Source organism: Thermobia domestica, chromosome 17 (genome assembly GCF_964235325.1).
Source record: "Thermobia domestica chromosome 17, izTheDome1.hap1.1, whole genome shotgun sequence".
Classification (NCBI taxonomy): Eukaryota; Metazoa; Arthropoda; class Insecta; order Zygentoma; family Lepismatidae; genus Thermobia; species Thermobia domestica.
In genome coordinates this window covers 75,566,035-75,583,770 of record NC_137470.1, presented here as the reverse complement: position 1 = coordinate 75,583,770, position 17,736 = coordinate 75,566,035, and the positions used below count along the sequence as shown (strand labels likewise).

At 36.4% G+C, this 17,736-nt stretch overlaps 1 protein-coding gene across 1 annotated transcript in view; it reads left to right on the top strand.

The window, feature by feature from the left end:
* Positions 1-17,176, top strand: part of asp (microtubule assembly factor abnormal spindle) — a 121,068-nt gene extending 103,892 nt beyond the window's left edge. Inside the window, exon 14 of the mRNA XM_081743503.1 lies at positions 16,736-17,176. Coding sequence (XP_081599629.1) covers positions 16,736-16,822 — 87 coding nt within the window. The 3' untranslated portion in view covers positions 16,823-17,176. The remainder of the gene's footprint in view (positions 1-16,735) is intronic.
* Positions 17,177-17,736: the final 560 nt, after the last annotated feature.

Here is a 17,736-nt window from a genome sequence, read left to right as displayed (position 1 = left end):
GGAATACAGTTACTCGTATTTGAGAGTCTGTTTTTCCATTGTAATATTTTAATTCTTAAAGAGGTTTATTTCGGAAATGTTTTGGGTTTACGAAAGTTACTGATAAAATTGCACATCAACATATGCATTGGGTCAATACTCAGTGAACAGCCGGACTAATTCCATCGGATTTTCGATCGATGGAATATGCCCCTATGTACACCAAAATGTACTTGTTGCTTGTAATGCAATAATTTGCATTTGCAATGATTTCATTATGATGATTGGTCTCGTAAGTTTAAAAAAAAAAAGTATTTATCCTTATTTTAAAATTATTCTGACATTAGATATGATGCGAACAGTATTATGGTACATAAATTCCAATAAGTTTCAATATCTCTATCTCTCTATTCTTTCAACCAAAGGTTTCTATGATTTTTCAATGCCACTACGAAATTTGCAAAGTTTTAAAAAACTATTATTTTTCAGAAAAGATATATAAAACTATATTTTGTAACTAGAAACCGCTTTGCGAGAGGGAGCACAAAAACTGTTCTGCAGGTTGGAGGGTGTGCTTGCGTGGGGACACCCCTGCGAGCACCCGTCTCCAAAAAAATACATAACCTTCGGTGCGAGCTGTCCCCTGTTCGATTACCGGTGGGGGCACCTGGTCGAAAAAGTGTAAAAAGCTTTTTCAGGCCAGCCATCGTGAATGAGGTTTTCGTGGGTTTCCTCATTCACACCAGGCAAATGCCGGGGTGGTACCTAACTTATAGTTCCCAAGCCGGTTCCTTCCCTTTCCTCGGATAGTGTGATGGCCGAGGAACGTCATCCCTCATATATGTGACAGGCTAAATGGTCATTGATGCCGAAAGCCCAGAAATCTAAATCCTAATCCTAAAATACGTAAAAAAAAAAAAAAAAAAAAAAAAAAAGTGGCTTTATTTTGCAATTCGCAGTGGAATGAGAAACTAGAAGATCGGACGGTCAGAATTTGCGATTCGATTATCGTAAAATAATAACAATTGAATCAGTCATTGCGAAAAGTCCATATGTCCATCCCCACCACATTTTAATTTTAGTGCAAAGTCAAGACGTACGCGAAGAAACGCGCATCCCCTGTGAAAAGACGAATTGTATGGTCACATTATGTTACATATCCTACACTATTGCCTCAATATCATCGATGCCGTTGTACACGTCGAGTTTGCAATCTATTATTTTTCTTTCTCCTCAACAATTTACTTTGGTGGATATATGGCCTTTGCGAAATTACTAATTCAATTTGTTTCCGTGCACTATGGAAGTAACAGTTTCATGATGAGCAATTTGTATTTGTGTTGGCATCTTTATACTTTTACTGTAGGAAAAAACAATCTTATATGAGATCTCCATCATGTACCTATGTTGCTGTTCTACATCTTGTTTCTCGCCAAAATCCTTTGGTTTTGAAATTAGAAAGCAGTTAGATTCCTTCTTACTAACGGTTCATTATCACGTTACATTGAATGAAAGAAACGGATCCAAGGGATCGAGCATCGTTTCAGATGTTATTCGGGTTTGAAATATTTTTCATGTTGACACGAAAACACAAATTCAGTGGCATAGTTGGTAGAGCGATTTTACTGGGAAAATTCCTCCGTTTAAACCATTGATGCGAGCTGTAAATTTTAAAAAACAGAGTGTGGGCATGTTTTCTGAGTTTTTCCGTTTCTCCCCAATTTACTTTTTTTTTTGTTCTTACGTCATTAACCAGTAATTACTGTCTCATTTGTAGGACGTTAGATTAATGCTTTCAAGTAAGATGGTAGAAAAGATGAAGGAAAGTGGAATCCTATCATGTTGGCCAATTACTGTTGAACTATTGCTTGGGATGCACCAGAAGTAACTTATAAAGCCAAGCTAAGCGCAAATGCCCAAAGTAAACCCAACTGGAATCTCTGATGTACAAGGGATTCCAATTTTTGCCTACATTGAAAAGTAGTAGTTGCTCATCTGACAAGGGACATCACCCAATTGTCCGGCTTCGATTTCAATGAAATTTTTATTGCTGATAGAGGACATGTATTCATTACTTGTGATGACAGAAATTTTTGCCATGGTGCATGTTTTCTATTTTTTAATAATTTTTAAAGGTTGTGATGGTCGGTTGGTTGATGTTAGTTTAGCGTCCCTTTCAGCAACGAGGCTATATGAGACGTGGACCTACTGATTAACGTGGAATCCGAACCACATGAGCTCCCACCGGGAATCGAACCCGGGTCTCCCACGCCAAAGGCGCGTACGCTAACCGCTTAGCCACGAAGGAGCTCTAAAGGTTGTGATGTGGTTAATAGAGATTACTGCAGAAGTCTCTTACTACCCTTTGTAAACGGAGTGTTAATGAAAGAACAACCATGTAGATACGTATAGGGCCTAAGGGGAAGTCGTATGGTACGTATGACCTTGACGGCAGCCATCTTGAAATCCGCCATTTTGAATTAAGGTCAAGTTTTTTAAATAGGAATAGGGTATTATGATACATAATTTCGGGCTAGAATTTAATCAGAAAGACAATGGTAAAGTTAGTTTTAAGATGCGCTCATTTGGTGAAAAGTTACAGTCATATTAATTGTTTATACTTACTATGAGCGTAACTCCCTGACCTCCGCTTCTAACCCGCGTATTAATGATAATAAGTGGATAAAGGTTTCGGTAATACATATTATGCCTAGAGGGAAGTGATACGATAAGGGTATCATTGACGGCAGCCATCTTGAAATCCGCCATTTTGAATTAAAGTGAAGTTTTGAAAACTGAAAACCATAGCATGTGGCACCAAATTTTAATAGTAACAGTCATTAATAGTAATAGTAATTTTAATGTGACAGTCATATTATGTCTCTTTGATATTTTCTATCATTGCTGCTGTTCCTTTAAAGTTGTAAAGTTGTATTTATTTCAATAAAAAAAAATACTGTTTGTCGTTTGCGCAACATGTAGGCTACATTTCATGATAATTTTGAGTTCCTGTTACACCAATTTCTTATAATTTCATTTGTATTTCTTTACATCACATAGGTCCATAGGTTCCTCATGTACTCTGGGTTAAAATAAATAGTTACACTGCCTAGTAAATTAACAATTACATGGCAAGTCTTCAAAATTCAGAAAGATTGCTGGATGCTTATTCTAACACTATTCATGAACTGACAAATCGCAACTCTTAAAAAAATGTAATAAATTTAGAAAACATGAGCCATGGAAACAATTGCAAAGTGCCAGTTGGAATCTTAAAACATGCGATGAAAATTAGGAGTGTTGCAATTTGAAAGATCGAATAATGGACGTTTCGTGCACATTAGAAGAGTCATAAATTCATACTGGTTAACTATAGAACAAAAATAAGCATACCATTGGCTTTTGGGAAAAATTTACTATTAAAATTTGGTGCCACATGTTATGGTTTTCAGTTTTCAAAACTTCACTTTAATTCAAAATGGCGGATTTCAAGATGGCTGCCGTCAATGATATCCTTATCGTATCACTTCCCTCTAGGCATAATATGTATTACCGAAACCTTTATCCACTTATTATCATTAATACGCGGGTTAGAAGCGGAGGTCAGGGAGTTACGCTCATAGTAAGTATAAACAATTAATATGACTGTAACTTTTCACCAAATGAGCGCATCTTAAAACTAACTTTACCATTGTCTTTCTGATTAAATTCTAGCCCGAAATTATGTATCATATTACCCTATTCCTATTTAAAAAACTTGACCTTAATTCAAAATGGCGGATTTCAAGATGGCTGCCGTCAAGGTCATACGTACCATACGACTTCCCCCTAGGCCCTATACGTATCTACATGGTTGTTCTTTCATTAACACTCCGTTTACAAAGGGTAGTAAGGGACTTCTGCAATAATCTCTATTAACCACATCACAACTTTTAAAAAATATTAAAAAATAGAAAACATGCACCATGGCAAAAATTTCTGTCATCACAAGTAATGAATACATGTCCTCTATCAGCGATAAAAATTTCATTGAAATCGGAGCCGGACAATTGGGTGATGTCCCTTGTGAGGTTTTAAATTGTATTGTACTTTTCCCCCTGTCATTTTTTTGGATTTTATTTGTATCACGTGTGAGTTCTTACTTCACTGTGCCGGTATTATTCCATGGTCATTGTGCTTGTGTATAGAAAAAAAAAGGTATTTGTATATACTTTTTTTTTTAATTTTAGAGTTAATGCTGAATTTATCACTACTATATTGTTAAATGTTTATCTTGTACATGGTTTAATTTTCTGTACTAGAACACTTCACACATTTGTTCTGCTACCACCATTCGACACATGTTACGCGATATTGATTTTCTCATTTTAATATTAACGTATGGTGCGAGAGGTCCCGTGTTCGGTTCCCGGTGGAACATTTGGTCGAAAACATGTAAAAGCTTTTTCAGGCCAGCCGTCCTGAGTGAGGTTTTCCTCATTTACACAAGCCAAATGGGATAGTACCTAACATACAGGTCCCAGGCCGCTTCCTTTTTTCCCTTTCCTTGGTTAGCGTGATCCCTAAGGGACGTCATCCCTCAAATCGTGATGGGCTAACGTGGTCATAGATGCCGAAAGCCCAGAAATCTAATTCCTAATCCTAATCCTTAATGTATAAAGTTACAGAAATCTGTAGGTTAGCATATTCCTTAATTCTATCCAGGGTTTGCCCAAGTGGGCCCAGCCCGAAAAAACCCACCGGGTTTTTTCGGGTTGGACACACCTGAAAAAACCCACCTGGGTTTTTGAGCTTTTTGTTAGTACATTGTTGGTAAAACTAAGGTAATTACATTAAAAAATATTTATCAGATTTTGGAATTTCCTGGGCGAATTAACTGCTTTCACGTTAAGGTATACAATTACATAATACTTTTATAAACTTCTGAATGTACTGAATAAATTAAAAAAATAATTTTAATAAAACTTGGCTTGAGGTAATTAAAGAACAAATTAATGTATAGATTATGCTTATAGCCTGTTTGAAGTAAGATATGCAATTTTATATTTTAGAAAATACTTTCTGTGAAAAGTGAGCTCGCTGACTCGGCGACGCCGAGGGACGTTATCCCTAATCGGGTTTAAGACCATAGGTGCCGGTACTACCAGTAAATATGTAGTGCATTAGTAAAACTATTAGTATTATTGTTTTAGTACCTGTGTTGGTAACACAAGTATTCTTCAGTAAAATTTGGTTTTCCAACAACAACAGTTTAGTTCAGTTATTTGCTGCTACTCTTCAAATAAGCATTCTGCAGAATCAACACCAGCAATAGCGTAAAAATTCTTGCCAAATTTAAAAAGCTTAATGCTCGGAGTTCCGAAGATTACGTAACTCTTACTATTTCAAATGCTGAATTCAAACTTCCTTACTATTGGAAATTTCGATGTACACCAAGAAAAAGCTGCATTTTCGAAGAAAAAAAAAACTCGCGAAAGAAGTGTTCGGGAAATTCCCGCAATTCAAGGCACAAAGCATCGCAACTGAATAATTCAACAATAACACTATTTATTTTACGCTGGAAAATATTGAATTTCATTTAAGACATTTACTTTATAAAATATGAATTATGTTTGTATTAATTGTTTTAAATTAATTTTCTGGAAAGAGCCTCTTGCAACAAGTGCTCGGGAAATTCCCGTAATTGAACGCACAAAGTATCGGAAGTGAACTCCAACCAGTGTCGGCATTTGGACGTTAAAAGTAGGGGGGTAAGACATGATCTGAATATTTGATATCCATGTTAGTTTTCCTGGTTGCTTGCAACACTTTCTTTGACGAAAGGTTGTATAACTATTGGGATACTGTCTGTTTCAGTTAAAATACCGTATGTCTTGTTTCATATTTTCTTAAGTAAATTGACAAGAGCAACGCAAGTAGATACTAGCCCTTTGTGCTCTTAAACAACGAAGTTGTAAGAAGGGATTTGATTCCTTGCTCATGAATATCTGTCTGGAAAATTATGTGATCAGATTAGGAGCCTATTTAATAACTTTTGCAAAACAAACAGAAAGGATAATATTAATCAAATAATCATAATAGTAATAATAATAATAATAGTAATGAATAATGAGGCTTGTTTTCCAAAAGTTATATTGAAACTGGAAATTAATGAACAACTTATATTTTTAATTCCACGCATGCTATTAGATGTGTTATTACTCTTAGAATGACAGTAAATACTACAAGTATATGCTACGACATTTAAAGAAATACTTTAGCAGCTTCCCGAAACATGTTCGCTGCCATTAAGTACAGTTTTCACTTTCTTGGAATATATCAAAACTCAGCAATACTTAGTCACTCCACATTTCAGTTTTACAAAATAATCCTAAAACCTAGAATTATGCTGAATTTACTAAATTTTATCTGTATTTACAAAACTGTATGTGTACACCCTTAACTTTTATATTACACTGCAAGATTAATATTCCTTACTGAGCTCATTCGTGGCTAAGCGGTTAGCGTACACGCCTTTGACGTGGGAGACCCGGGCTCGATTCCCGGGGGGAGCTCACGTGGTTCGGACTCCACGTTGATCATTAAGTCCACGTCTTATATAACTTTCATTGCTGAACAGGATGTTAAACTGAAAAAAAAATCAAATCAAAATATTCCTTATTAGAAAGAAGAAAATACATTTTAGGAACTGTCGATTTTTGTGCAATTAAAGAATAACTTGTGAAGGACTTCTTTTCTTGAGAAATGTTATCTCAATTAGTTCTAGAGCGGCTGACTAACATATCGAGCCCTTGCAAGAAGAAATGAAAGTACGCTCGAATTGTGGCGCTCCAATAGGTTAATTTTTGGGCCATTTTTAGTGGCAATTCAAACGCAATTCTTGTAGCTTCCTTAATTCCACGGGAAGACAACCAATATGCGTACTCATGGAACGACAAATATTTTATGGCACCATTTTTATTCTATGAACTAATAATAATGCATACAAAACTTTATATTTCCAAATGAAACTATATACGTTAATGGGTAATTTCAAAAAAGTGGGGGCAACTGTCCTCCTTCCCCCCCCCCTAATCGCCGCCCATGACTCCTACAATAAAACTATTTATTTTACACTGGAAAATATTGATGTCGTCGTATAAGACATTTTGAAACATTTATTTTATAAAACACGAATTATATATCTTTGTTTTAAATTAATATATTTTGTGTTCATATTTGGCGAACGTCACTGAGGCTCCTGGAATGATTCGATCTACATTTGTTCTTTCGTCTGTCTGTACCACACATACTACAGGGTATCACTTTCGGTCTTTTAAGTTTAAATTTTCAGGGTACAAGCACAAGATACACTAAATTTCCTGTATAGATTTTGGCGGCATACCAACGTAAAATTTGAAAATGGCGGCCATTCTTTCTTTTTTCATAATAGCGGATATCCACACTACCAAGTGCAATTTTTGGTCTTTTAAATTGACATGTTCAGAGTAGAAGCACGAGACACTACATTAGCTGTATATACTTTGGCAGCGATCCAACGTAAAATTTCAAAATGGCGGCCGTTTTTTCAAAACTGCAGTGAATAGAAAATTGTTGTGACAATTGTGACAAGTTGTGACAATGATAATCTTGAAATATAAATCACATTTTAGCACTTTTACCCCAAAAACATTGAAATATTTCGAAAAAACCCAATTAAAGCCGAAAATACCCGAAAAAACCCACATGGGCCCAGGTGGGTTGGGCTTTTTTTTAAAAAAAAAAAAACTTTTTTTTTTCAAACCCTGATTCTATCCAAATTTTTCACACGAAGGTTAAATAAATGTCAAGAACCTTAACCATAGCTACTTACGAGGATTTTGGTTCAATATTTTCACAATCTTTTCATTCTAATTACATTGGAAAACATTGATACTTTGTACACGAGCTTTACAGAAGTAGAGCTAAGTATATACTTCATTTATCCAACCCTATCATACCATGCTGAAATGAATATAAAAATCGCGAAAATAAAAAATACATATCTTCGATCAAAATTTGTTGAGAAGTGTAATTTTTTATCATGGATTCGAGAAGTACCATGTAGCATTTTTTTAAAACTCGCTTCAACGTTTGCCAGAGCGTCTTTTCACTTAGTAACGTAGGATGGGAAGCGGTAATAAATCACATGAAAGCATTTGCAGATGGTCACGTCGATTTCAATTTGAGGAACAGTTATTCCTTTGTGAATCAATAAAGCAAGCTAATACCTTCTGAGTTGGAGTGTCATCGTATTTGTACTTCATCTGTACAGAATTTAAAGGTTTCTGCTGACAATGTACGCCCAAATATGAATTCTACAATGCAAGTTGGTACAAGTCCGGGGACGAAAGAAAACAGTTTACAAGGATTCTTAGTAAAAGATAGCATTATAAAAGCAAAATTTAATATGGTAATTCATAGCGTATTGATGTATATCAGTGCACACTGCTGTGAAAGATGTGAAAACATCACTTATGTTCCCAGATAGTGAGGTTGCCTGTAAAATCCAGCTTCAACGTAACAAAATAGCATACACTTTAGTTTATTGGTTATAATCATACTTTAGAACTGAGCTAATTGTTATTGAAGGAGTATGATTACTAGTGTGAGTTGTGATGAATCTCTTAATAAAGCGTCGCAAATGAAGTAGATGAACGTAAGTGTGAGATTCTGGAGTATCTTCAAAGAACAAACGTGCACGTGCTATATGATACTGGCGTTTTAAAGGTGTTCTACAGCTTCTGACCTTTTAATTCCTTTCAGAAAGACCTTTCACCGTTGAACTTTTTTCAAATTTCAGTGGATGGCTCTAATGCAGTGATCGCAAAACGGTCGATCGCAAGCTTTTAGTAGCTCGCGAGACATTTTCAGTGCACTGCGTTAACGCTCCGGTTGGTTAACCTTGAAGTGGCAATAAACAAGTGTAAATTTAAGAAAAGTTTTTCGATCTTTTGCTTGGTAGCTCACAGTAGAATTTAAAAACAGTACGGTAGCTCAGAAGCTTCAGAAGTTTGGCGACCACTGCGCAAACTTTACATTTCTGCATATCTTCAAGTCAGATATCAAGGCGTCGCCAAATGATCCTGTAATATTTGATATACGAAGGTGTGAGTTATTTCATTTTCATGAAGCATTTAACGCTACAATTGAGGTAATAAACCGGAGAATTGTGGAATTTCTAAGAGCTCTTTTAAATTATTTAAGGATGTTCGAGCATCCCGTGCCGAGTGAGGCTCACAAAATTTTTCATTGCAATTTGTTCTGTATTGGCTTAAAAGTAGTGTTGTTGCCCAGTGAGCCATTGATATTTATCCGTGTATTCTGTTATATATTCAATGTGTCAGAATGGTAGTTTTGAGCTCTTCGAGCTATCTCTTATTAGGTATGTTGGAAGCAGATGAAATGATTGTTTTCTAAACTTATATTGTAATGTCCCACGGGATGTAGTAAACAAACAATTCTACACGCCCGTGTTTACAAACACTACCACGTGGTTTGGCAAGAAGATTCCACACCAGATGGATCTACAGTCACATGCAAACGACGGCTTCTAGCCCCTCCCACGGAGCAGCAGCGCCACCGCCACCCAAGGAGCCCTATAAATTGGATGGACAAAGGCAATTCTGTACCAGTTTTCTGGTGACCCTCCTATTGTTTGCTTCGGAACATTAGGAGCAACCTAACCCTAGGCCTCTAGTCTGCTTCGGGACTACGTTTATCCTATCTCCTGGCTTAGCCTGCTTCGGGGCTCTGTTGGCCATTTAACCTTCCCTCTGCTTGCTTCGGAGCATAGGGTCCCTAACCCCGCTCTGCTTAGCCTGCTTCGGGGCTCTGTAGAGATCCTGTCTGCGACCTTACGGTGAAAGACCACCTATAACTAACATTATAAATTGATTATTTGTATGGTATTTTTGTAAAAATACATTTTAGTGGAAATTTTTATAATAAAAGCTGGTAGTGGGAGTCGATTCCGGACACTCTTTTTATTAACGCTCTACCTATACTATATGGGACAAAGTTTTACATGGTGGAGGCGCCGGGTATCGATCCCGGTACCTCTCGAACGGCTTTTAATGTACTTGCTTAGAAGTAGAACCTTTCCGTACTGAATTTCAGACTGTTTTCTCAGTCCATTTCTATATCAGACATGATAAAAATGTGATCCAAATAAGTTTCTGAAAGTAGAAGCTTTCAGTTCAAGTTCATGTATACGAACTGATGTGGAAAATTAAGAAAAGCTTCCTGTGAAAAACGTTGACACTGGTTTTGCTACACATATTTCCTTTAAAAAATGTCAACTAATAAACGGATTTTGACATTTTGGATTTTCGCCGAAATTACAGAAAGTACGATTGAGTAGCTTTTTCGAGTGGCCTTAAGAAACTATCATAAGGAAATCCAGGATTTATTATGCACGAAATGCTCTCATTTGTTTTTGAAGAAGCAACAAATCAATGACAAGAGGAAGAGGAAAAGAAACAAAAGCTGAAGACACGAAAAAAAGACACATTCTGAACGAGCTCGAACCTAAGATGACTAAAATAATGGAAAATATGTGTAATATTCATGAGGAAATAAAGCGATTGGCAAGAGGAAATGAATTACGTAATACTGTTATTTTTTTTTTTTTTCTAATTGTGATTGGAAGCAGACGTGCCTTTCGTGTTCTGCACAATTCTCTTCGTTTAATGTAGGTGAAGTGAGGTTTTGTTCTCTTTGTTACGAAGTGATGTGTGGTTGAAGTTTTGATGGGAGTCTTGGTGAAATCCGTTTTCGAATCGCTTCAGTGGTTCAGATGATTGACTGAAAATTTGCTATTTTCAATTAATGGTCGTTATTTTTCAAACATTATTACATTTCCAACAATGTAGTTGGGTGTGATTTAAATTTAAAATTTTATAATAACTATGGAAGATGATCGTGATTCTTCTAATGATACCAGTAATCCTTTCACTGCTATTAGTGATTATATCAATAAAGACTGCAGGTCGCTAAATGCAGATTTCTCCCATGTAAGCAACGCATCAGGATCAAAATTTAGCCAAACAAATCAAACCCAAAACGATACCATATTAAACACGAGCATTGATATTTCAAAAAGGCCTAACGAGACTACCTGTAAGCTGTGTAACAACTTTTGTGTTAGTTTAAAAGGCCTAGCAATTCACAATAGCAGGTGCCATTATGATATCAATAAAACCAAACCATGCTCGCTTTCACGGAAGTCACAATCATCCACTGATAATGTCGATTACCCAAGAAAGATGTCGATCTTCGAATGCAATAAGCTTCTAGCAAGATTAAAGTCTTCTACTCCAATGTCACGCAGGGTACCTCGAGGGGCTAGAGCTACAGTGGCAGACTCTCTGTGCGAGGTATTGCAACAGGTACATACAAACAACTCAGAAGCTTGGATGGATCTCTTCTTTTTTCCTTACGTAACACTGTGCGTTCCATCAAAAGCTGACAAAGTGAATAATTTAACATCATGGGTTAAACAAAGAGTGCGATGTTGGTCTGATTCTCGTTGCGAAGCCCTTCCTAACCACAGTAAAAAATCCTTCAAAGCTCGACGACCATTAAATTCAACTTTTAACATTAAGGATGTCGAGAATAAATTAGTAGATGATGTCCTTAACGCTGTACGGCTTCTCATCTCAGAAGATACTATAGCTTCTCCGAATGGATCTGTATTAGAAGCATTAAAGAGAAACATCCGGCTCACAGCCACCCTTTTGAACCTCCCGATCTCATTGAGCCCAGTATTGTAGCGCCTAGAGTATCAGCTGACGAGTTTACGAAGGCACTTAAATAATTTCCTTCCGGGTCATCAGGAGGTATGGACAGTCTCCGTCCTTCAATATTAAAGAACCTCCTACTATACCAAGACTGCAAAACTGTAAGACTGCAAAACTGTCTTTAGTAACGCCATCTGCGATTTTCTCCACCTGATTATTTCCGGTGATGTGCCCACGGAAATTAGACCTATTTTCTTTGGAGCATCACTAATAGCTTTGAGGAAGAAAAGCGGCGGCATTCGTCCTATCGCAATAGGCAATGTGTGGAAGAGATTATCAGCCAAAATCATTTGCCATAGAATTAGAGAACCTCTAACACATTTTCTATCCCCACACCAACTGGGAGTTTGCATTCCACATGGAGCAGAAGCAGCAGTCCACGCTGCTCGTATGTACTACTCTTTTCCACACCAGCAGGAAAAAGTGTTTTTGAAAATAGACTTCAGAAACGCATTTAACGAGTTGAATCGTGACTCTATGCTCATACAGGTAAAAAAAACAGTTTTCTATCAATTTATAGATACGTCCATCAGTTCTACTCGCAACCGATCAACTAATACTTAGGAGACGAAATAATCCTCTCTCAGCGTGGCGTACAACAAGGCGATCCTCTTGGCCCTGGTTTGTTCGCACTAACTTTACAATCCATCGTTAATAGTATCAATACAGAACTGAACGTATGGTATTTGGATGACGGGACTATAGCTGGAGACAAGGATACAGTACTAGAGACATTAGAAATGATCCCTAGACAGGCTAAGGAGATCGGCTTGCAAATGAATTTCTCCAATGTCAAGTCAGCTTTCTCGGAGTTTCCAATGAGCAGTCTAATAACCTCTTCAAGCTGTTTGACGAAGCCGCGCCTGGGATTCAAAGAATTTCGACAGATGACGCCAGCTTATTAGGAGCAGCATTATCTAATGAGGCAAGACGAACAATATTAAAAGACAAAATTTCTAAATTAGGATTCTTCTTTACACGTCTTTCCTTGATTTCAGCTCACTCTGCCTTTTACCTACTACATGCCTCATTGTCCATGCTAAGGCTGCTGTACTTTCTTCGCTGTGCTCCTTCTTGGCGGGATGCTGATCTTCTGGAATGCTATGACAATACCTTAAAAATCGGTGTAGAATCTATCCTGAATTGCTCACTCAACAATAACTCTTGATTGCAGGCGTCCTTTCCTGTTAACCACGGAGGTCTCGGCATTTGCTGCGCCATGGACCTGGCTATTTCATCCTTTCTGTCTTCATTCTATGGCGCTAAGCCATTGATCGAAACCATTCTCCAACAAGATCTTAGCCTAGTATTGGATTCGGACGTCAACGATAGCATTGCTAAGTGGCCATCTGTAGTGGGATCAAATCCTCATGATCTTGATAAAAGAGGACTACAATCCTCTTATAAATCACCACTTTTCTTCTTTATTTCAGTCATCCGATAACCCAGAAGATAAGGCCAGACTCCTAGCTACATCATTTCCAGAAGCAGGCGCTTAGCTCCTTGCTATCCCGTCACCTAATATATTAATATTACTTATGTACACTCATGTCCAAAATCATTGTCGCATATCTATAACTGTCTTCTTGTAAGAATATAATTTGATAATGATTTTGCAGGGTACTTTTAATACTGATACTATGTGTGTAATCGGGAAATGTATTTTTGTGGTAAATTTCATACGAAAAGAATTATCAAGACGAAAATTAGAATGGGTAAAGCAGAATGTTGCTAAATGGACAAGTAAGTTTTATTTTCGTTTTATTGTTCTTATTTATTGCTCTTTAAGACACGAAATTTACCACATACATGTCTTTGCCTATTATACAGATACTAACATTATAAGAAATACCGGGCGAATTCCTTATCAAATTATATTCCTACAACAACATATTTGTAGACATGCGACAGTAATTTTGGACATGAGTGTACATACAGCCACCTTTTTTTCGGTGAACGTCTCATTGTGGCTTTTCCTTTCGTATGTGACTGGGGGCACGATTGCTCAGTGGTAACGGTGGCTTACCTGTGGTGCGTGGGGTCCCTGGTTCGATGCCGATCCAAGTAAGTTTGTGGTGGACAACATTGTGTCCGTGGTTTTTCTTGGGGTACTCACGTTTCTTCTCACTTTCTAATTCCAGGAATTCTTCTGTCATTCACTTGGTTTAATCATAGTCTCCCTTAGCCAAAAGGTCATAATTGTGGGATGTTAAACTCTGATTTCATTTCATTTCCTTTCGTATGTGACAAAACTTCCGTGTGACTGAAGTTAGACTCATGTTCCGTGGAAGATTTTCAATTTCTTGCTCTGTGCAGGAATTTTTATTGGGTAGATGTTTTGTAATTTCATAATAAAATACGTTGTGTTTGTTTTTATATTATTAATTTTTCTACTTGATTACGGAAAAAAGATTCTTTCTTTTATTTTGTAAAACTTTTGTGGTCTTGTTTTTCCATCAACGTAGGAAAGTCTATGTCTGATTACTAAGGCCCGGATTTTTATGTAGTACAAAGTACCGAAATATGTACATAAATATGTAACAAAAATCAATGAAATATGTAAGAAATATGTTAAAAATATGAAAATATGTAAAAATATTTTTCGTGTTTATTTTGTGTCTGTGCTATGTTCTTAGCTAATAAATTTACTGTAACATATTATGTAATAAAAGCTTAACAAGTGTAAATAACTTCCTACAAATACGTACAAATTTTCAGGAGAAACAAACGAAAATATGTATTAAGAAAGTAAAAAATCACATTATTGAACATATAAAGATAAAAAAAATATTTATTTAAACAAAAGGCATTTACTTTTGGGACGAACAATGAACCACTAAATAATTTTACGCAATGGAAAAACTTTGTCACTAACTTGTCACTGATACGTTCAAATTTTCACTAAGAACAAATAAAATTGTCTCGTGGAGAAATAAAAGTCACATTATTGAATATCAAAAGAGAAAAAAAAACATTTAAGAGAAACAACGCTTACCTTTAAAAACTTTCAAATTTATAACTGCGCGTTTGAAAACCACTAACTTTCGATAGATACGTTCAAGCTTTAACAAGGAATAAATAGACTTTGTAAACACATTATTAGAAACAGCACCACCCGTAGAGATTGCACATACAAAAAAAGGTGAGAAAGCTAGCCAATTGTGTGCGTTTTAGTTTGTTTTGTCGGCACACTCCGAGTGGCGTCTGCTTGCAAAGGCGATAAGCACAAAAATCCTTATATTGTTTTATTTCTTTATATATATATATAAACAAATCTTTCTTTTTTTTCAGGATTGGAAGCGATAACTGACGACGTTTCTTTGCATATTGTAGAGTGTACGATTTGTTTTAACCCAGCTTTCCCGCAATGCAAATGGGTTGAACAAAGTGAGAGAAAGAAAATACAGATAATTAAATAAAGTACTTTTGGAGTTATTGTTCCATATATAGGCCTATTTTTATTTGCGTATTAGTTAAAGAAAATTAGCGAAAAGGACCAAGGAAACTAAATGTATGTAAAAATATGTACAGGAGACGGAAAATATGTTACAGACTTCAAAATATGTAAAAATATGTAATGTGATTTTGGTTTATATGGCTCCTTACTTCGTAATTTGCGAACATTTCATATTTTCACCAGCGTACATACAAAGGAAAAAATATGTAAAAACATAAAAATCCGGGCCTTACTGATTACATATCAGGTAAAATTTTAAAAAAAGAAAAAAAAAACGGAAAAAGTCAGGAAGTTCCTGTAATTTTTGTCGCCACCCTGTGACTACATGTCGTTTATCTATGTTGTTTATCTATATTGTTTTATGCAAGATGACATGTTTGGTATTTTGAATTTCATATTATATTTTAAAATAGCTCAGTGGTAGACCGTTCAACTCGGGTACATGGAGTCCTTGGTTCGATCCCAGTTCGCGCCAAATGAACTTTATGATGAAGAAACACAGTCTGCGTGGGTTTTCTCGGGACTCTCCAGTTTCATCCCACTTTCTTCATTCCACCATTTTACTTCATTTCTCGTCATCACAGTCTCCTTTTGCCTAGCCGACATGAACGTAGGACGTACAACTCAGATTTCATTTCAAAATATAGTTTAAAATAGTCTCACATTTATGTGGTTCGTCTTAGGGCACATCGCATCACACTGGATCGGACCCACCTGAGCCTGGTCGAAACCTGTAAAAATGAACCTGTCTTCGTGTCCTTCCTGATAACTAATATTATTACCGTGATCTTTTCATCCAGGCTACCGAGACTCAGTTCTTGTGCTGGGTTGTGTAAAATGCATATTCATTTCTGTTTGGGTATGATCGCATATTAATTTCATACAGAATGAAAATTCTAAGGGAAAGTCTTATTGGTTCACACAATTTAACAGTGAGTTATTGACACTTCTATTATCATGTTTAGCAGAGAACTGTATTTATGCGTTCCTAATAACTTTTCACTCTGTTGAACATTTGTTTAATCTTAATCAGAGATTAAACAGAAAAACGCTGTTCATAAGTACAGCCGCATATGCTCAGTCCCGGTTGTTTTTTGTTGAGTGGAGTTTAGCGTCCCTTTCAGCAGAGGCCATATGAGACGTGGACCTACTGATTAGCGTGGAATCCGAACAACGAGTTCCCGCCGGGAATCGAATCCGGGTCTTCCACGTCAAAGATGCGTACGCTAAGCGCTTAGCCACAAAAGCTCGTATTTTCAGTCTCGAATTTGAATTCAGGGACTATATGCCTATTGTGGGACGTAGAGTTTTACAATTAGTCTGTTTTGCGCATAGGTTGAATGAAACGTGATACAGGCATGTTAGAGAAACTGAGCAACTTAGGTAATAAAACGTCTTGGAGACGCAAAGTTTTGTAGCTATATCCAAGCATTTAAATAAAAGATAGGGTTTTTTAAGTCACTCTTATCTTTCATTTCAGAAAACTGTGTTTGTGAAGGCGGCCACTACAATTCAGAGATGGTGGAGGAAGAAAACCGAAGGAAAATATCAGAAAATAGGTTTCTAAGTCACAAAGCAGGATTGAGGAGGAGCATAAAGCCGTTGCACTTATTCAGTTTTTCTTTCTAATTCTCGAAGTAACTTCAAATGTTATCAAGTCAGAAAACTTTTTCACTTTGTGTCACACGCTGTCTCGTGCGACAAAATTTGGAATATTTAAAACTCAAAAGTTCTAAATAAGTTAGAGATTAGGCAGATTGTGTGTTAGAGATAACTTGTGTGTTTTGATGTTCTTTTTAGATTCAACATGTACTGCTGTTTTGAAGGCGCTTACTAAAGTATTTACATTGGCTGTTGAGCCACTCCATGTAAAGTCACCCAATATTAAATAAAAGTGGTTTCTCGGCCGTTAAGAAAAAAATCCGTCTTTTCACTGAAGGATTGCCTTTCTAGTGACCTGTTCAAAAATAGTTATTTTTGTCCATCTGCGGCAGTATTGGATTTGAATATGTTTTCTTCGGTGCAGTAAGTAGAAGTAAGGGTTTTCAATGATAACAGAAAATAGCCTGTTGCATAATCACCATAATAAATAGGAAGTAAGTTTTCACTGCTGTAAAGCAGAGATTCCCAGTCTTTCAGAATAGGTACGCTCAGCGACCAAAGATTTTTTTTTTTTTTTTTTCGTTTGATGAAATTAGTTTCGTAAAGAACTTCAGAATCGAAGGACAATTTGAGAACAGCTTCCAGTAAATTAAAAAGAATGTAATTTTCTGTTCGTTTCAGCCATACCATCGTTGTACGTTGCAGCTATACCGTCGCTATTCCCAAAATAAATTTTATCAAATGGAAAGAACTTTTGTCGCTGACTGTACATACATTCAGGAAATGAAATCTTGAAAATTTCAAGTGTAACCATCGATCTTACGAATTTTGTCAACTTTCAAATCTTGTAAAATCAAAACGACTTACAACGACTGGAAG